Source organism: Pristiophorus japonicus, chromosome 14 (assembly GCF_044704955.1).
Source record: "Pristiophorus japonicus isolate sPriJap1 chromosome 14, sPriJap1.hap1, whole genome shotgun sequence".
NCBI classification, from domain to species: Eukaryota; Metazoa; Chordata; class Chondrichthyes; family Pristiophoridae; genus Pristiophorus; species Pristiophorus japonicus.
In genome coordinates, this window is record NC_091990.1 from 97,248,896 (window position 1) to 97,271,202 (window position 22,307).

Genomic DNA, 22,307 nt, shown 5'->3' on the forward strand with positions numbered 1-22,307 from the left:
AACTGCCTGCAATGATTCATTCTCCACTTTCCCAATTAGGTAACGGCCAACCTCAACTTAGTGCTGATTGTACAATGAAGACTGAGAACCCTTCAGGTTTAGGTTGATGGATGTTGGAAGAAGTCATAGACCTCGGCTAGTGCTACATATGAGAGAAACATGTGTGGAATGGGTGCAGTTCAGATTCGTCAGAATGGTACCGGGGCAAAAAGGGTTATATTGTGAGGACAGGTTGCATAGTCTAAGCCTTGAGTTTAGAAGATTAAGCAGTGATCTAATTGAGGTGTTTAAGATGCTTAAAGGATTTGATAGGGTAGATAGAGAAAAACTATTTCCTCTGGTGGGGAATTCAAATCAAGGGGCGCCTAACCTTAAAATTAGAGCTAGGCTGGTCAAGGGTGATGCCAGAGAGCACTTCTTCACACAAAGGGTAGTGAAAATCTGGAACTCTCTCCTCAAAAAGCTGGTGAGTCTGGGTCAGTTGAAAATTTAAAAACCGAGATAGATAGCTTTTTGTTAGGCAAGGGTATTAAGGGTTACGGAACTAAAGCAGATAGATAAAGTTAAAATACAGATCTGCCATGATTCAATTGAATGGCAGAACAGCCTCGAGGGGCTATGTATCTATGTTGGAAATTAATGCATATTTACTGATTTGCTGACAGTGTGACTGATCTTCAGCTTCACCTTTTGAAGTGGGTCTGTCTAAATGCTCTGTTACCAGATCACAAAAGTAACATAAAGCATATTGAGCCATCTGCTAATTTTCTTTTAGTGTGTCAGGCCAATAAATGCCTGGTGACAACAGTAACTGTGACTGAGCATCACAATGGGGCTAATCCTACTGTAGATAAAGACTCCTGTCCCACAACAGAAACATTTTCAATCAATTATTTCTTTGAACCCAAGTTATGATAAATTGCTTTTGTAAAAGGACTATATGGATTGCCTTCCACAAAAGCCGTCTGGCATAACTAGCATTCGAAGACACAAGATAATCTATCAAAAATATTTTTGCAGTAGGACCTTTATCTGCAGTGTTTCACTGTTCCAGTAATCAACAAATTATTGGGGTTATCTATGGTTATGGGCCTGGGAATATTTTGATGCAGCAACATGATCTATTAAGCCAATTTCTGTGAAATCAAATGTTCCTAACAATGGCTTGGCGTGAACTGCAAATAGAAATATGCATCAGCACTTGAGTTGATTTTATTTCTTCCTCTTTCTCTCCTCAGAGAACAGCAGCTTCAAGTTATAAAAAGCTCACGGAGAAATATTTTTCCAGCCACCAGTCAAGCCTCAAGATAGACGAAACATATGAAACCATCAACGAGCTCGGGACTCTGGAACTGATGACTAAGGATGTGGAGTTGTCTTCCTACGGACCCATGAAAAAATCTTTATCTACAGACTCATTGAATTCCATATCTTCCATTGGTAATAACTTTGGCCATGACTTCACTGTAGGGCAGATTGAGATGTGCTTGGAGTACGATATAAACTTAAACACCTTGCACGTCACTCTGATACAAGGGAAAGATTTACTCGAGAAAGAAGATGTCAATTTTGAATCTTGCTTCGTGCGCATCAGCTTGTTGCCAGATGAGCAGATTGTTGGGATTTCTCGGGTGAGTTGGATGAATTTTTACTTTTACACTTGATGAGGTTCTGTGGATGATGACTTGATCCCTCCAATCAGGCAGGAGACAGTCATACTCTGCTGCTCAATTTGAGGACAAACTGTCAAGTTTTTCTCTCAGGGCTCAGTGTGTTTCATGTAACATGGACCACAACGAGTTGGGTTATTGAGTGCCTGACTATAAAAGTAGAAGGAGGGCTTTCAGGTAATGGAGGACGAGAAACAAAATGGCACCATAGATCATAACATGCACTCCACAGACCAGGTGATGACGTCAAGCAATCACAGATGCCATCATACTGATAATAACTGGACAATATGTTTTTGGTAATTGATTCTTCTTCTTCTGTTCACCCTAGTCCTGGATTAGATGGTTTTGTGATGTGCTCTACCTGGGCGTCAATCGTTATCGCCTTATTTCGTTTTAGCTAAGATAAAAATGTTGTTTGCTTTGAATTAAGTGCCAATGATAGAATGGTATATGGTAGTATATGAGAGGCTGATCAGCAATGTGTTCGTGTTTACTCCATTGTTGCTAGGCTGGGTTGGAATAATCCAAGATGGCGGATGAGATAGCAGCTCCCTAGGGAGCTCAAACAAGGCTTCATCTGACCATCTGATGCCATTTTCCATCTCTCTCTCCCTCAAACATTTCCCCCCCCTCCCCCTCACTGTCTACGCCCCCTTTGGTCCTAACTCCGACCCTCAAAGTCTGGCCTCTCTTCCTCCAGCGACGACCTGACCCCCCTTACTCCCCCCTTAAAGTGTGCTGCAAGGACCCACTGCCCATCCCCCACCACCCAACTGCAGCATACCTTCCAGGCCGACCTCCTCGCTGCCAAGTCCCTCCAGTTGGATCCTCGCTTCTCGCTCCCCACAAACGACTCAGCTGCTCTAAGTAACTCCCGCCGATCTCAACGGTGGTGAGCTTTCGACCAGCTTCAAAAACAGGTTTGGTCCTACCACATGTGCGAACCTTCCCTCCGGGCCTTCACCCATCAGTGACGACTGGGCTTCTCCTCATCCATTGACAACCGGGCCTCCCTTCATCCATCCATTGACAACCGGGCCTCCCTTCATCCATCGACGACCGGGCCTCCCTTCATTCATCCATCGACAACCGGGCCTCCCTTCATCCATCGACGACCGGGCCTCCCTTCATTCATCCATCGACGACCGGGCCTCCCTTCATCCATCGACAACCGGGCCTCCCTTCATTCATCCATTGACAACCGGGCCTCCCTTCATCCATCCATTGACAACCGGGCCTCCCTTCCTCCATCGACGACCGGGCCTCCCTTCATTCATCCATCGACAACCGGGCCTCCCTTCATCCATCGACAACCGGGCCTCCCTTCATTCATCGACAACCGGGCCTCCCTTCATCCATCGACGACCAGGCCTCCCTTCATTCATCGACGACCAGGCCTCCCTTCATTCATCGACGACCAGGCCTCCCTTCATTCATCGACGACCGGGCCTCCCTTCATTCATCCATTGACAACCGGGCCTCCCTTCATTCATCGACAACCGGGCCTCCCTTCATCCATTGACAACCGGGCCTCCCTTCATTCATCGACAACCGGGCCTCCCTTCATCCATCGACGACCGGGCCTCCCTTCATTCATCGACAACCGGGCCTCCCTTCATCCATCGACGACCGGGCCTCCCTTCATTCATCGACAACCGGGCCTCCCTTCATCCATCGACGACCAGGCCTCCCTTCATTCATCGACGACCAGGCCTCCCTTCATTCATCGACGACCAGGCCTCCCTTCATTCATCGACGACCGGGCCTCCCTTCATTCATCCATTGACAACCGGGCCTCCCTTCATTCATCGACAACCGGGCCTCCCTTCATCCATTGACAACCGGGCCTCCCTTCATTCATCGACAACCGGGCCTCCCTTCATCCATCGACGACCGGGCCTCCCTTCATTCATCGACAACCGGGCCTCCCTTCATCCATCGACGACCGGGCCTCCCTTCATTCATCGACAACCGGGCCTCCCTTCATCCATTGACAACCGGGCCTCCCTTCATCCATTGACAACCGGGCCTCCCTTCATCCATTGACAACCGGGCCTCCCTTCATCCATTGACAACCGGGCCTCCCTTCATTCATCGACAACCGGGCCTCCCTTCATCCATTGACAACCGGGCCTCCCTTCATCCATTGACAACCGGGCCTCCCTTCATTCATCGACGACCGGGCCTCCCTTCATTCATCGACAACCGGGCCTCCCTTCATTCATCCATCGACGACCAGGCCTCCCTTCATTCATCCATTGACAACCGGGCCTCCCTTCATTCATCGACAACCGGGCCTCCCTTCATTCATCGACAACCAGGCCTCCCTTCATTCATCGACAACCGGGCCTCCCTTCATTCATCGACAACCGGGCCTCCCTTCATTCATCGACAACCGGGCCTCCCTTCATTCATCGACAACCGGGCCTCCCTTCATTCATCGACAACTGGGCCTCCCTTCATTCATCGACAACCAGGCCTCCCTTCATTCATCGACAACCGGGCCTCCCTTCATTCATCGACAACCGGGCCTCCCTTCATTCATCGACAACCGGGCCTCCCTTCATTCATCGACAACCAGGCCTCCCTTCATTCATCGACAACCGGGCCTCCCTTCATTCATCGACAACCGGGCCTCCCTTCATTCATCGACAACCGGGCCTCCCTTCATTCATCGACAACCAGGCCTCCCTTCATTCATCGACAACCAGGCCTCCCTTCATTCATCGACAACCGGGCCTCCCTTCATTCATCGACAACCGGGCCTCCCTTCATTCATCAACAACCGGGCCTCCCTTCATTCATCCATCGATGACCGGGCCTCCCTTCATTTCTCCATCGATGACTGGGCCTCCCTTCATTTATCCATCGACAACCGGGCCTCCCTTCATTCATCCATCGATGACCGGGCCTCCCTTCATTTATCCATCGACAACCGGGCCTCCCTTCATTCATCCATCGATGACCGGGCCTCCCTTCATTCATCCATCGATGACCGGGCCTCTCCTCATCCATTGGTGACCGGACCTCTGCTCATCCATCGATGACCGGGCCTCTCTTCCTCCAACGATGACCGGGCCTCTCTTCCTCCAGCGAAGACCTGGCCTCTCTTCCTCCAGTGACGACCTGCCCTCTCTTCCTCCAGCACAATGGCTGTGGTCACTCTGAGCTCTCTGACCTCTCCTCCTCCCACTCTGAACACTCTGACCTCTCCTCCTCCTTCCACAAAATGGACCTCTGACTTTCCCAATGCCTGCCCCCAGCCAGACCTCAGATCGCTTACCATCCCACCGAAGTGCGCTGCTCAGCGCCGAACTTACAGCCCGTATCTCGCCGTAGGAAATTAGACTGATACAGCAGTGACTGGTCTCCAGTCGTCTTGGACCCCCTTGCCACTGGACTAAGACTTTGCTCAGCTAAGCCCGTGTGGTAGCCAGTGTGCAACGGCTATCCCACGTTAAAAGAACTCACGCACAGGCATCTTCCATCCTTCAATATGAAGTTCTGGACCTAGAACATCAGGACCCTCATGGACAACTCCAACAGTGACAGGCCGGAACTCCGCATTGCCATAGTTGCCTGGGAACTTAGACACTTCGATGTCGACATCGCTGCCCTAAGCGAGACCCGGCGGGCAGGGGAAGGCCAGCTCAAGGAACAAGGTGGCGGTTACACCTTCTTCTGGAAAGGCAAACCAGAGGGAAAGCGCCGTCTCCACGGAGTCGGTTTTGCCATCAAGAACGAGCTGGTTGACCGCCTCAGAGACTTCCCCTGCAGGATTAGCAAACGTCTCATGACTCTCCAACTCATACATAACATAAGAACATAAGAATTATCAACAGGAGTAGGCCATCTAGCCCCTCGAGCCTGCTCCGTCATTCAACAAGATCATGGCTGATCTGGCCGTGGACTCAGTTCCACTTACCCGCCCACTCCCCATAACCCTTAATTTCCTTATTGGTTAAAAGTCTATCTATCTGTGATTTGAATACATTCAATGAGCTAGCCTCAACTGCTTCCTTGGGCAGAGAATTCCACAGATTCACAACCCTCTGGGAGAAGAAATTCCTTCTCAACTCGGTTTTAAATTGGCTTCCCCCGTATTTTGAGGCTGTGCCCCTTAGTTCTAGTCTCCCCGACCAGTGGAAACAACCTCTCTGCCTCTATCTTGTCTATCCCTTTCATTATTTTAAATGTTTCTATAAGATCACCCCTCATCCTTCTGAACTCCAACGAGTAAAGACCCAGTCTACTCAATCTATCATCATAAGGTAAACCCTCATTTCCGGAATCAGCCTAGTGAATCATCTCTGTACCCCCTCCAAAGCTAGTATATCCTTCCTTAAGTAAGGTGACCAAAACTGCACGCAGTACTCCAGGTGCGGCCTCACCAATACCCTGTACAGTTGCAGCAGGACCTCCCTGCTTTTGTACTCCATCCCTCTTGCAATGAAGGCCAACATTCCATTCGCCTTCCTGATTACCTGCTGCACCTGCAAACTAACTTTTTGGGATTCATGCACAAGGACCCCCAGGTCCCTCTGCACCGCAGCAGGTTGTAATTTCTCCCCATTCAAATAATATTCCCTTTTACTGTTTTTTTTTCCAAGGTGGATGACTTCACATTTTCCGACATTGTATTCCATCTGCCAAACCTTAGCCCATTCGCTTAACCTAACTAAATCTCTTTGCAGCCTCTCTGTGTCCTCTACACAACCCGCTTTCCCACTAATCTTTGTGTCATCTGCAAATGTTGTTACACTACACTCTGTCCGCTCTTTCAGGTCATCTATGTATATTGTAAACAGTTGTGGTCCTAGCACCGATCCCTGTGGCACACCACTAACCACCGATTTCCAACCCGAAAAGGACCCATTTATCCCGACTCTCTGCTTTCTGTTCGCCAGCCAATTCTTAATCCATGCTAATACATTTCCTCCGACTCCGCGTACCTTTATCTTCTGCAGTAACCTTTTGTGTGGCACCTTATCGAATGCCTTTTGGAAATCTAAATACACCACATCCATCGGTACACCTCTATCCACCATGCTCGTTATATCCTCAAAGAATTCCAGTAAATTAGTTAAACATGATTTCCCCTTCATGAATCCATGTTGCGTCTGCTTGATTGCACTATTTCTATCTAGATGTCCCGCTATTTCTTCCTTAATGATAGCTTCAAGCATTTTCTCCACTACAGATGTTAAACTAACCGGCCTATAGTTACCTGCCTTTTGTCTGCCCCCTTTTTTAAACAGAGGCGTTACATTAGCTGCTTTCCAATCCAGCTCCCCAGAGTCCAGAGAATTTTGGTAGATTATAACGAATGCATCTGCTATAACTTCCGCCATCTCTTTTAATACCCTGGGATGCATTTCATCAGGACCAGGGGACTTGTCTACCTTGAGTCCCATTTGCCTGTCCAGCACTATCCCCCTAGTGATAGTGATTGTCTCAAGGTCCTCCATTCCCACATTCCCGTGACCAGCAATTTTTGGCATGGTTTTTGTGTCTTCCACTGTGAAGACCGAAGCAAAATAATTGTTTAAGGTCTCAGCCATTTCCACATTTCCCATTATTAAATCCCCTTCTCATCTTCTAAGGGACCAATATTTACTTTAGTCACTCTTTTCCGTTTTATATATCGGTAAAAGCTTTTACTATCCGTTTTTATGTTTTGCGCAAGTTTACTTTCGTAATCTATCTTTCCTTTCTTTATTGCTTTCTTAGTCATTCTTTGCTGTCGTTTAAAATTTTCCCAATCTTCTAGTTTCCCACTAACCTTGGCCACCTTATACGCATTGGTTTTTAATTTGACACTCTCCTTTATTTGCTTGATTATTCATGGCTGGCTATCCCTTCTCTTACCGCCCTTCTTTTTCACTAGAATATATTTTTGTTGAGCACTATGAAAGTGCTCCTTAAAAGTCCTCCACTGTTCCTCAATTGTGCCACCGTTTAGTCTGTGTTTCCAGTCTACTTTAGCCAACTCTGTCCTCATCCTACTGTAGTCCCCTTTGTTTAAGCATAGTACGCTCGTTTGAGACACTACTTCCTCACCCTCAATCTGTATTACAAATTCAACCATACTGTGATCACTCATTCCGAGAGGATCTTTTACTAGGAGATCGTTTATTATTCCTGTCTCATTACACAGGACCAGATCTAAGATAACTTGCTCCCTTGTAGGTTCTGTAACATACTGTTCTAAGAAACAATCCCTTATGCATTCTATGAATTCCTCCTCCAGGCTACCCCCGTGCGATTTGATTTGATCAATCGATATGTAGGTTAAAATCCCCCATGATTACTGCCGTTCCTTTTTTACATGCCTCCATTATTCCCTTGATTATTGTCCGCCCCAACGTGAAGTTATTATTTGGGGGCCTATAAACTACACCCACCAGTGACTTTTTCCCCTTATTATCTCTAATCTCCATCCACAATGATTCAACATTTTGTTCATTAGAGCCAATATCGTTTCTCACAACTACCCTGATATCATCCTTTATTAACAGAGCTACCCCACCTCCTTTCCCTTCTTGTCTATCTTTCCGAATTGTCAGATATCCCTGTATGTTTAATTCCCAGTCCTGGCCACCCTGCAACTATGTTTCTGTAATGGCCACCAAATCAAACCCATTTGTAATGATTTGTGCCGTCAACTCATTTACTTTATTTCAAATGCTGCGTGCGTTTAGGTAGAGTGTTTTAATACTAGTTTTTAAACCATAATTTTTAGTTTTGACCCCTCCTGCAGCCCCTTTATATTCATACATATTGTCCCTTCCTATCACCTTGTGGTTTACTTTTAGCCCAGTGCTACTCTGCTCTGTTGCCTCCTGCCTTTTGCATTCTTTCTTGGGGTCCTGTTCATCTGAGCTCTCCCCCACTCTAACTAGCTCAGAGCCCTCTCCTGGGTTCCGAATACTCCTTGCATTGAGGCACCGAGCTTTCATGCTTGCCTTTTTATTACACTTTGACCCTTTAGAATTTTGCTGTACAGTGGCCCTTTTTGTTTTTTGCCTTGGGTTTCTCTGCCCTCCACTTTTACTCATCTCCTTTCTGTCTTTTGCTTCTGTCTCCATTTTGTCTCCCTCTATCTCCCTGCATTGGTTCCCATCCCCCTGCCATATTAGTTTAACTCCTCCCCAACAGCACTAGCAAACACTCCCCCTAGGACATTGGTTCCTGTCCTGCCCAGGTGCAGACCGTCCAGTTTGTACTGGTCCCACCTTCCCCAGAACCGGTTCCAATGCCCCAGGAATTTGAATCCCACCCTGCTGCACCACTGCTCAAGCCACATATTCATCTGAGTTATCCTGCGATTCCTACTCTGACTAGCACATGGCACTGGTAGCATGTGGCACTGGACTCACCCTATTCCAGAACCAGTGCGCCACAATATTCAGTGCGTATGCCCCAACACTCGACGCAACAGATGAGGCCAAAGAGGGTTTTTACTCCAGCCTCGGGTGACAAACTGATCCTCCACGGTGACTTCAACGCCAGGGTTGGCAAGGACACAGACCTCTGGGGGAGCGTGATTGGCAGAGAGGGGGTAGGGAAAGCCAACTCCAGTTGTACCTTACTCCTGACAAAATGCCTAGAGCACGACCTTGTCATCACCTTGTTCCACCAAGACAAGTACAAGTCATCGTGGCAACAACCTTGTTCCAAACACTGGCACCTGCTCAACTGTGTCATTTTGCGAGCCAGGGATCACAAGGATGTGTGCATCACCCACGCCATGAAGGAGCTGACGACTGCTGGACAGACCATCGCCTAATTCGTTCCATCATCAACATCAATATTGACCTAAAGCAACGATGGCAGCAGAAGCAGTACGGCAAAAAAAATTAATGCCGGGCCACTCAAAGACCCAGCTAAGAGAGCCCTATACAGCCAGCGCCTCACTGCTAACCTGGCGAACCTTGATGACCCCGAGACACAGAATGCCCACAGTGCTTGGTCTGCCCTCCGGGCCACCATAACCAGTGCCTGCGAAGCTACGCTCGGTCACTCAACCAGGAAACACTAGGACTGGTTTGATGAGAATGACCAGGAGATCCAAGAGCTAATAAATTGCAAGCGCAGGGCATTTCTAAACCTAAAACAACAAGCCAACTCGGAAGCAGCAAAGCAGCATTACAGACGGCTTACGGCCGAGGTCCAACAAAAAACCCGAGACCTAAAGAACAGGTGGTGGATGGAGAAAGCACAGGAGATTCAGCAGCTGGCCGACAGCTATGATGTGCGAGGATTCTTCACCGCAGTCAAGACCACTTACGGCCCAAGCACCCAAGGCCCCATCCCACTGCTGGCCAAGAACGGGGAGACACTCATCAAGGACACCGAGGCAGATAAGACCCGCTGGAAGGAGCACTTCAAAGATCTCCTTAACCGAGACTTTACCTTTGACTCGAGTGTCCTCGACTCCATCCCACAGCATACTACTGCCACCATCTCAGCAAAACCCCAGCCCTGCACGAGGTAGAAAGGCCATCCCCCCAGCTCAAGAACAACAAGGCAACAGGACCGGATGGAATCCCCGCTGAGGCACTAAACTATGGCAGAGAGGCGCTGTTGGCACGAATACATGACCTCATCTCTCTCATCTGGAAGGAGGAGAGCATGCTGAGAGATTTCAGAGATGCAATAATCGTGACCATCTTTAAAAAAGGGGGCAAGTCCGACTGTGGCAACTACAGAGGAATCTCCCTATTATCAGCTACTGGAAAAGTCGTCGCTAGAATCCTCCTCAACTGTTTGCTCCCTGTGGCTGAGGAGCTCCTCCCGGAGTCACAGTGCGGATTCCATCCACTATGGGGTACAACGGACATGACCTTTACGGCGTGACTGTTGCAAGAAAAATGTACGGAACAGCATCAACCCTTGTACATGGCCTTCTTTGATCTTACAAAGGCCTTTGAAGCATCCTCCTCCGTTTCGGCTGCCCCCAAAAGTTTGTCACCATCTTCCGCCTGCTCCACGATGACATGCAAGCCTTGATCCTGACCAACGGATCCACCACAGACCCAATCCATGTCCGGGGTCAAGCAGGGCTGCGTCATCGCGTAAACCCTTTTTTCAATCTTCCTCGCTGCAATGCTCCACCTCACACTCAACAAGCTCCCCGCTAGAGTGGAACTAAACTACAGAACCAATGGGAATCTGTTCAACCTTCATCATCTCCAGACCAGATCCAAGACCATCCCAACCTCTGTCGTTGAACTACAGTACGCAGACGACACTTGCGTCTGCACACATTCAGAGACTGAACTCCAAGTCATAGTCAACATCTTCACTGAGGCATACAAAAGCATGGGCCTTAAACTAAACATCCATAAGAGAAAGGTCTTCCACCAACCTGACCCCGCCACAAAGCACTGCCCTTCAGTCATCAAGATCCACGGGCGGCCTTGGACAACGTGGATCATTTTCCATACCTCGGGAGCCTATTATCAGCAAGGGCAGACATCAATGACGAAATTCAACACCGCCTCCAGTGCGCCAGCGCAGCCTTCGGCCACCTGAGGAAGAAAGTTTTCAAAGATCAGACCCTCAAATCTTCCACCAAGCTCATGGTCTACAGGGCTGTAGTGATACCCGCCCTCCTGTATGGCTCAGAGATGTGGACCGTATGCAGTAGACACCTCAAATCGCTGGAGAAATACCACCAACGATGTCTCTGCAAGATCCTGCAAATCCTCTGGGACGAGAGACTCAGTAACGTTAGCATCCTCGATTAGGCCAACATCCCCAGCTTCGAAGCACTGACCACACTTGACCAGCTCCGTTGGGCGGGCCTCATTGTTCACATGCCTGACACAAGACTCCCAAAGCAAGCGCTCTACTCGAAACTCCTACACGGCAAGCGAGCCCAAGGTGGGCAAAGGAAATGTTTCAAGGACACCCTCAAAGCCTCTTTGTTAAAATGCAACAACTCCACCGACACCTAGGAGTCCCTGGCCAAAGATCACACTAAGTGGAGGAAGTGCATCCGGGAGGGTGCTGAGCACCTCGAGTCTCGTCGCCGAAAGCATGCAGAAAACAAGCGTAGGCAGCGGAAGGAGCGTGCGGCAAACCAGACTCCCTACTCACCCTTTCCTTCAACGACTGACAGAGACTATAATTCTCATATTGGACTGTTCAGTCACCTAAGAACTCACTCTTAGAGTGGAAGCAAGTATTCCTTGGTTTCGAGGGACTGCCTATGATGATGATGATATGATAGTCACAGGTATAGCTACAATATGCCAACTTATTTGACAAAAAGGTTCAATTCTGTGGAACATTAAATATAAAATATTCATATTTGAATATTAAAAAAAAAAGTACTTAGCTGTCTCCAAGAAATTTAATTTTTCAGGAAGGGCCTCATATGTCTGTAAGCACAGACCCAGACATAAGAGATGTATAATGGGTAGCTGACTCTGTATTTTACACTATTCCCATGTGGAATGGAGTCCAGGATAGATTGGTGGAAGCGATAACTGTAAGATTATTTAAGAAACAATTAGATTCCATAATGGGGGATGGATGAATTAAGATGGGTTAACTGGCCTCTCTCGTCCATAATTATCATTAACAGAGGAGGAGGAATATAGAGACAGACGCCACAGGAACAGTAGCAGAGCCAGAAAACAGCAGCAGATATTGAAGAAAGAAGCAATAGAAGAACCAACAGTAAATTATAAACATTATATTGGAACTTGATATAAAAAATCCTTTGTGCAAAAATGATGTGGGTTTGGGCATAGGAAAAGACAGAAAATTGTATTTATAAACAGGATATGGATGATTTAACAAGCCAGAAGGGCTAAAAGTTTTTCTTTGCTCCCATGTTTTCATGTTATTATTTCAAGTTATAAGTTCCAATAAATATAAATCCTTCTTCAACACAAAGCAGTACAGTACCAGGTTGGGAGAAAGGCTGAATTGGATTCAGAATTAATCCAGATTCCTATCTCTATCATATGAACCTGCAAAAAGGATTGGAAAAGACCATAAATTCTTCCCTCCATAAAATGTTGCGTCTCCATCCCCAGCCTGAAATCTCCTGGAAGAGGACAAAAAAACGAAGGCCAATTTAGGATTATCCGTACCATCAGTATCTAGATTTTAATTAGATCTGAAGCAATGGATCATTGATATTCTATCCCTGTTATATGTCTGTTTATAGGCAAAGAGAATGAATGTTCACATATTAAACACTGTCATCACTATAACATGTAGCCATCTCAGATAGAGAGGTTCAGAGAGGTTTTAGTCATGAGCTAACCCCAACTTTCAACCTTCAGATTAGTTGCTAAGTGCATTTTTTAAGGGGGGAGGCAGTGTATTTTCACCTCTGAAGCCCAGTGTGGTGTGTCTTTTGCAACCAGCTGCCAAGTGTATGATTTCTCACAACGTGGGGTATAAATCTTGAAGATACTCGTTATATGAAAAGATGTATTTTACATCAAAAGTGCTGCCCCCTCAAGGAATGCTTTCTTTTAATTGCTAGTGAGCCCCCTTGCAACAGATGAAACTGATAAGCCCCCTATCTGTATTACCGGGTTCAATAAATATTCAAATATACACCTGGGAATAGGTTTCATCCGTTCATTATTGGCAGGAAAATCATAAGGACATTCTTTGTTTGCATGCACTGTATAAAGGAAATCTCCTCGCCGCTTATAATAGGAAGCAACGTTGAATGGAAAATGCATCTAGTCTGTGTGCTGAGTTGTTATCTGCAAAATAATGGGAATTCTCAATTAGACTGCTGTTTTCCCATTAAATATTGATTTTGAGTGGCCAGAATCCTACGCAGCAGAATTGCTGTGATGGATCTCAGCCCCAGCAGGCCTAAAGCAGATTTCACTCGCAAGTGTTTCAGCAGAAAGGCCAACATTCAGTGAGTAAACCAATGATCTGGAACAGATAGACTATATTGGAATGGTGTGTGCTTACTCCGAGAGAGCTGGTGGCAGGCCCTTTGGAAATTTTAGGATGGTATGATATATTCTAATGACATCACTAACAGAAGCACACATACAAGATGGTTCTACACAGAAACTATCATCATGTGACTTTGCCACATGACCCTTTTATTGCATTTACATCAGTAATTGCATTACATCAGTAGTCCACTAGGGGGAGCTCTATTACAGATGGCAAGATGTGTGGTGTCTGCTCCTTGTACGCTTGCCTACCAGAACCAAATTGGCTGCAGTCTGATTGAAGTTTTCTTTCCCCCCACCCCCCCACCCCTCCACCCCCGTTATCGCTGGTAGCAGTGCTCAAGTGGCATGGCAGCCGCTTCTTACCAACTGCCAGCAGACCGGCCAGCTGAGTGCTGCCAGTGCCCCTTTTTATTCCATATCTTTCCTCTGGTTTGTGTCAAGATGGAGAATCGAGAAGATACCACCCCAAGGCAGGGAAGATATCAATGCGGGGTGAGGACACTATCGCACACCTGTGGTGCTGTAAAGTAATGTCACTTCAGCTCCGCACCGTGTGTAATATTCTCGCTATTCTGTGCCACTGTCCTTTCAGCCGCCTGCTGACGTACAAGTTCATTGTCATAAGTAAGAGGTGCAGCGTTAGGCACTGTTGTATTCCATCATTGCCATCTTTCCTGGGATAACTATGAACCTAGGAAAAGCCTATTTGACCCAGTGGAGCTCATCTCTCTAGCAGCCTGATTCTCTCACAGGATTCAGTGATGCACAAAGGGAACAGTACAGAAGACATTCCAGAAACAAAGGTAGATGGGCTTGTCCAACTTGCTTCGCAGTGAGGTAGAATGAGTTAACTCATCTCCAGCAATTTCCGGGCCAAAATATTGGGTTTGGTCAGTTGAACTGAACCCAAGGCAAATGCTTAAGGATGTGGAATCTAGTCACTGTGACAATCAGATAGCCTCATTGTGACTATAATCAAGACAAATGAAAGTTAGAATTTGCAAATTAAACTAATTTGAGGTAATTTTTTGCTCAGGGAAAATAATTCAAAATCTCTGATTTGTGCCTTCTGTATAAGTTGGTATAGATCAGTCTGTCGCCAGCAGCCTTCTTTAAAACTGGCTGCAGTGTGTTTAAAATCATCTCATTTAAAGAATTTCCAGGCTAAACCATTAATTAAAAATAGCAGTTGTGTTAATCAAATTAACAACTGTTGCATTTGTGAATGATGAGTTTTGTTTACAATTTGGTCTATAAATATAAATAAATCAAATGCTTTGGGGCATTTTAATATGTTAAAGGCACTATATAAAGATAAATTGTTGATGATGCGGCCTCCTTTTGGATCTCTTATATATTTGGCATAGTGTAATAAAAATAAGTATCTTCTGCTAATGAAACCAAATTACCAAACTAAAACCGTAGAGCATGGGTCACACCACAAATTAAAACAGATTAAAAGTATACTTATTTTTCATCAAACCTTGTTCCTGGAAGCCGGTTCGATAATATTCATGATCCCATTAGGAGATATGTAAAACCCACAGTGTGGGGTTCACACTAGCACCAGACAAACATAAGACGTACTTCATCAGTAAGCAGATGATGTGAAGCCAAGGAAACAATAGGACAATTTACGCTGGACACGCTCTCGGGCGAGAAAACAACACCATGATGAAGAAATTGCTCTAATAATAGGATGCTAGTGACAAGATGTAGACCTAAATTATTATGGGTTGTTAGAAATCGCACAAATTGGCTTATTTCTCCTTCATATAATTCGCGAGCACCAGAGTTGATGTACCTTGATGGATGGAATCTGTCTGTCGATAGCATTTTCTGTAGAATCACTGCTCTGCTAAGTCGCTAATGAGATCACATCTGAAGGATTTGCCTGAGGAAATAAAAGGCAAATAGGTGACAGGATTCTCATGTGGACCTTGAAACAGCTAGATGACACTCAATTCAGTATTTAGTGTATAAGGAATGAGAAGCTGTGCAACTAATGTAGATTTTAGTGACCCTGGGCTATTTTAGCACAAACTAAAGTCAGATAGTAAATTTATTGACCATGCTGAATTACAAACTGCTCTACAACGTGGTTATTTGGAATATTTTGGGCCTAGTTTATAATCTAATTTTTAGTAGTATGCTCGTCGTCGTTCGTCCGAGGCCCTATCCTCTCTCTCTCAGGTGGATGTAAAAGTCCCCATGCCACTATTTTAAAGAAGAGCAGGGGCGTTCTCCCCAGTGTCCTGGCCAATGTTTATCCATCAACCAACACCTAATAATACAGATTATCTGGTCAATATCATATTGCTGTGTATGGGAACTTGGTGTGCAGTACAACAGTGGCTACACTGCAAAAATATTTCATCGACTGTAAAACGCTTTGGGACATCCTGAGGTCGTGAAAGGTGCAAGTCTTTCTTTTCTTGCAATATCAAAGAAGACAGCTGGAATATCATCTCATTTTCTGCACTGAGTTTGTAAATGACCGATGAGACTGCAGATCGAACAGTGGATCTCAGATACTCCAGGTTAGCAATCTTGATTTCTCAATCGAGACTTCCTCAGCTGGCGTTTATACTCAGCGTCAGTGATGCGACGGGCCTCATAGTAGGAGGCGCCTTCGTGCTTGGTTTTCCACCATGCTTTCTTAACTTGAGCAAATTGTTCCCACTTATGGTTGTCTATTTTGCACTGTTTCAGAATCGCTTTTAAGCAGTTTTTGTATCTTTATCGCCGACCACCACAAGATCGCTTCCCAGTTGTCAATGAGCCATAAAAGATCATCTTCGGGATTCATTCATCGGACATTCGCACATTTAGGGCACATCAGCTACAATCGTCAGAGGTGGCTCCCTCAATACCCCTCCTCCTCCACATCACACATTGAGACAGGAGTTACCATAAAAGCACAGGACACCAAACATGCTGTGCACATTGCCAATCACCAAGCCTAGAGGGACACCATGCCCACATGTGTAAGTTGGCTGGGTATAGTTAGCTGAGGAACTTGGTTTTCTTCTTAGCCTGCTGTTTATACTAGTTCACAGTCTGCTACTCGCCTCTCTGTGGCACAGGAATGTTGTCAGTCAGGCCTCCTTAAAGTCCGCTGCCGAGACTGCCCAGACAAGCTCAAATGCCACTATGATTGATATGTCTAAACCTCCTGGAAACTGAAGTCGACGTGCATCCTTCCAGTAATAATGAAAGCATTGTAATATTGTATATTATTGTGGGGACATTAGAGAGCATATTGCAACAGGCCAGTTTGCACTACATACATTGTTACAGTAGAAATTGCTGCAGTATTACTGTGCATCATTGCGGCCCTGCAGTAGCCTTATAAACTGATTACACTAGCATGTTCATGTTCTGATTTTATCATTTTAAATGATTATTGGTCACAACACGAGCACTGCGCTGAGAAGTATAACCATTTAATTCAACTCATACAGAAGGGCTTTGGTTAGCAAGGTGGCACCTTATATTTGAATGAAAAGAGACTCGGTCCGCGTCACTAATTGTGAAATTCTGTGTCAGTGGAACGACTAACTGGTTTCCCCATAAGGGTTTGTGCTACAACAGTGAGTCTAATTGCGGTTCAATTTAGGCCCAGGTACAGCTAAAAAGGTCAAAATCACCACATCGAGGTTAATAATAGGTTTTGTTTGAAAGTTGTGCTCACTGCTGAAGGATGAAGATCAGACGTAGCAACACAATGTAACAGTAGCAGCATATAAACACTGCCGTGTGGTATTTTCCATTTGGAGCAAGGTTAGTGGGCAGCAAAACTGTATATTATGTAAAGCATCATGGGTTATCTGGGACATGTTCCCAGGTTAGCTGATTCACGATTCACTATGATCATGACCTAAAATATGGATGCTTTCAAGACCCACCATTTCTTTTGTGCAGATTCAGAGGAATGCATTCTCTGTGTTCTTTGATGAGAAGTTTTCCATTCCGCTGGACCCCTCTGCTCTTGAGGAGAACAGTCTACGGTTTTCTGTATTTGGCATCGACGAAGATGACAGAAACATCAGCACAGGTTTGGCAGACCTGAAGCTGTCAGATCTGGATCTCAGCTGCCGAGCCTTCAATGCTTGGCTTTACCTGCGGGATGTCAATAAGGTGAGGGATGCATTGGAACATGCAGCAAGGGCCAGTTACAAATTACAATACATTTTTTACAGTGCAGTGTGAGGCTCTTAAAAGTGACCATGTGGTTATTTATCAATGTAATTACTATAGGCTGAAAAATGTCCCAAGCCAGTAGCACTCGAGGGATGAATCACTCTAAGAGAAGTATAACCATTCAATAACAATTAGAGTTGAGGTAAAACTGTATCATGATTAAGTAAATTGATGTTTAACTTTATGATAGTGAGTTAAGACATAACGATCGTAGTTGAAGGGACTGAGATGTAATTGTGAGGATGTAACTCTTTTATAGTTACAGAGACTGAGGTATAATAGTCACCATAGTGAGGGCCACAAAAGATATAATGGTAACGGTGGAATGGCTCCACCACAAAGTTCACTGGTTTACCTTCTGACAAGAAAAACAATGGTTCGGATTGAAAGCGCTTATCAAACATTACAGTTCTGTCTATTGTTTGGTCATTTTGGTGGGTTGATGGACTGTTGTGCGGAGAACTGACCATACTTTTGTCTGTACAGGTGACAGATACAGTTGGAGAAATCCTGCTCTCACTCAGTTACCTGCCTACAGCAGAGCGGCTGACAGTGGTGGTGGTCAAAGCCAAAAACCTGGTCTGGAGCAATGGAAAAACCACGTCTGGTAAGATGAAACAGGTAGTGGGGATGAACCTGGGAATTACCAACTAATTAACTGAAGATTGATAGTGAGGGAAAATTCTCAAAAAGTCCAGCAGGATTGGACGCAGTACTTGATGCTTCACGAATCTGTAGGACTTTGTGGTAGATGAGGGAAATCCAGTCACTATTAATTTACTTGTATTTCCATTAGAAATGATAAAAATAACACATATAAAGACAATGATAAGAAACTTCTTTACTCAGAGTGGTAAGAATGTGGAACTCACTACCACAGGGAATAGTATAGATGCATTTAAGGGCCAGTTAGATAAGCTTATGAGGGGAGAAGGGAATAGAAGGATATGCTGATAGGGTTAGATGAGAAAAGATGGGAGGAGGCACGAGTGGAGCATAAACACTGGCATGGACTGGTTGGGCCGAATGGCCTGTTTCTGTGCTGTATATCCAATGTAATCCTATGTAATCCCTCATGCACAAAGACTGAGATGTATAAGGCATCAAGACTCATGGATTTAGTCGTCAAATAACTTAACCACATTGAAAACTGTTCTGGCTTCGCTATTGATTGCATATTAATAAGTAATGTGGCATAGCATAGTTCACGTATTGTAAATTCTGCAAGTTGTGCCAGGTGATATGGTCAGGTGACCAGGATAAAGAGGCTGGTGCCAGTTAGGTGGGTGGGATGATGGCAGCAGATGTCATTAACGTGGCTAATGTTTCTGCACTTCTGGCCTCAGATGTTGGTGAAATATTCTATCAAGGAGATAGTGGGTGGATTCACTGCCTGCAACAAAACAATACGGCCCACACAGCAAAATCAGGAGCCTGTATTTCGATGCTGAGCCTAAAAGGAATAATGTGAGCTCCATTTCATAGAATAGAATCATAGAATGGTTACAGCACAGGAGGCCATTCGGCCCATCGAGTCTGTGCCAGCTCTCTGCAAGAGCACTTCAGCTAGTCCCGCTTTTCCATCCTTTCCCCGTAGCCCTGCCAATTTTTTTCCTTCAGGTACTTATCCAATTCCCTTTTGAAAGCCATGATTGAATCTGCCTCCATCACCCTTTCAGGCAGTGCATTCCAGATCCTAACCACTCACTGCATAAGTAAGTTTTTCCTTCTGTCGCCTTTGGTTCTTCAGCCAATCACCTTAAATCTGTATCCTCTGGTTCTCGGCCCTTCTGCCAATGGAAACAGTTTCTCTCTATATACTGTTTAAACCCCTCATTATTTTGAACATCGCTATCAAATCTCCTCTCAGTCTTCTCTGCTCTAAAGAGAACAACCCCAGCTTATCAGATCTGTCCACATAACTGAAGTCCTTCATCCCAGAACCAGTCTTGTAAATCTTTTCTCCACCCTCTCTAAGGCCTTCACATCCTTCCTAAAGTGCGGTGCCCAGAATTGGATACAATAATCCAGTTGAAGCCAAACCAGTATTTTATAAAGGTTCATCATAACTTCCTTGCTTTTGTACTCTATGCCTCTGTTTATGAAGCCCAGGATCCTGTATGCTTTTTTAACCGCTTTCTCAACCTGCCCTGCCACCTTCAACGATTTGTGCACATATACCCCATGTATCATTTTCCAACAGTCTATCGACACCGGATCAGTTCCTATGGACTGGAGGGTAGCTAATGCAACATCACTTTTTAAGAAAGGAGGGAGAGAGAAAACAGATAATTATAGACCGGTTAGCCTGACATCGGTAGTAGGGAAAATGTTGGAATCAATTATTAAAGATGAAATAGCAGTACATTTGGAAAGCAGTGACAGGATCGGTCCAAGTCAGCATGGATTTATGAAAGGGAAATCATGCTTAACAAATCTTCTAGAATTTTTTGAGGATGTAACTGGTAGAGTGGACAAGGGAGAACCAGTGGATGTTGTGTATTTGGATTTTCAAAAGGCTTTTGACAAGGTCCCACACAAGAGATTGGCGTGCAAAATTAAAGCACATGGTATTGGGGGTTGTGTACTGACATGGATAGAGAACTGGTTGGCAGACAGGAAGCAGAGAGTCGGGATAAACGGGTCCTTTTCAGAATGGCAGGCAGTAACTAGTGGGGTGCCGCAGGGCTCAGTGCTGGGACCCCAGCTATTTACAATATATATTAATGATTTGGATGAGGGAATTGAGTGTAATATCTCCAAGTTTGTAGCTGACACTAAGCTGGATAGCGGTGTGAGCTGTGAGGAGGATGCTAAAAGGCTGCAGGGTGACTTGGACAGGTTAGGTGAGTGGGCAAACGCATGGCAGATGCAGTACAATGTGGATAAATGTGAGGTTATCCACTTTGGTGGCAAAAACACGTAGGTAGAATATTATCTGAATGGCGGCAGATTAGGAAAAGGGGAGGTGCCATGGTAGGGTGTCATGGTACATCAGTCATTGAAAGTTGGCATGCAGGTACAGCAGGCAGTGAAGAAGGCAAATGGTATTTTGGCCTTCATAGCTAGGGGATTTAAGTATAGGAGCAGGGAGGTCTTACTGCAGTTGTACAGGGCCTTAGTGAGGCCTCACCTGGAATAGTGTGTTCAGTTTTGGTCTCCTAATCTGAGGAAGGACGTTCTTGGTATTGAGGGAGTGCATCGAAGGTTCATCAGACTGATTCCTGGGATGGCAGGACTGACATATGAGGAGAGACTGAATCGACTGGGCCTGTATTCACTGGAGTTTAGAAGTATGAGAGGGGATATCATAGAAACATATAAAATTCTGACGGCACTGGACAGGTTAGATGCAGGAAGAATGTTCCCGATGTTGGGGAAGTCCAGAACCAGGGGACATAAACTAAGGATAAGGGGTAAGACATTTAGGACTGAGATGAGGAGAAACTTCTTCAATCAGAGAGTTGTTAACCTGTGGAATTCCCTACCGCAGAGAGTTGTTGATGCCAGTTCAAGAGGGAGTTAGATATGGTCTTTACGGCTAAAGGGATCAAGGGATATGGAGAGAAATCGGGGAAGGGGTACTGAGGTGAATGATCTGCCATGATCTTATTGAATGGCGGTGCAGGCTCGAAGGGCTGAATGGCCTACTCCTGCACCTATTTTCTATGTTTCTATGTAAATGTTTTTGTAAAATCATTTTACACCAAATTGGACTTTAAGGAATTAACTGTAAGATGATAAGCTCATTGGCATTTACCTTTCAATCCTTTCCAGGCATTTTTTATGTATTAAGTGCATGTTAAAGTACTTTGCAATATGGTAAGTACAGAGTGCTACTTGTCATCTTTAGTTTCCCACTGAGATCCAGACACCAGAGAAGCTCTAATTTAATTCTCTTCGAGCAGCTTTGAACCCTCTCCAGGAGAATTAAATGACCTGTTTTTAATTGTTGGTGTTATACTTATAAGTGTAACTCTGAAAATAGAAACTTTCAGTATGTGCTGCTAATTCCTATAAACCAAGGTGCAACTTGACATGACATAGGAATACACTGAGACTGTCTAACTCCTGGAGCTACAAACTAGCACTGAAATTCCTATGAAGTTAGACTGCCTAACCCCTCACATGCTATTAAACAATTTTGTGTTTGGTGTAGTTTTATCATGTCGGTATTTACTGTGAGTATTGTGGGTTGATCCTGTTGGTATTCGCTGGGTGTAATGTTAATCCTGTGAGTATTCACTGGGTGTAGCATGGGTTGATCCTGTGAGTATTTTCTGGGTATAATGTTGAACCTGTGAATATCCGCTGGGTGTAATATTGATCGTGTGAGTATTCACTGGGTGTAATGTTGATCGTGTGAGTATTTTCTGGGTGTAATGTTGATCCTGTGAGTATTCACTGTATGTCATGTGAGTTGATTCTGTCACTATTCATTGTGTCTAGCATGGATTGATCCGTGAATATTCACTGTACG

At 45.3% G+C, this 22,307-nt stretch overlaps 1 protein-coding gene across 1 annotated transcript in view; it reads left to right on the forward strand.

The window, feature by feature from the left end:
• The window catches only part of syt12 (synaptotagmin XII), a 57,652-nt gene that overhangs the window by 32,517 nt on the left and 2,828 nt on the right, over positions 1-22,307 (forward strand). Inside the window, exons 4-6 of the mRNA XM_070898563.1 lie at positions 1,239-1,631; positions 17,549-17,764; positions 18,314-18,434. Of these exons, the coding sequence (XP_070754664.1) occupies positions 1,239-1,631; positions 17,549-17,764; positions 18,314-18,434 (730 nt within the window). The remainder of the gene's footprint in view (positions 1-1,238; positions 1,632-17,548; positions 17,765-18,313; positions 18,435-22,307) is intronic.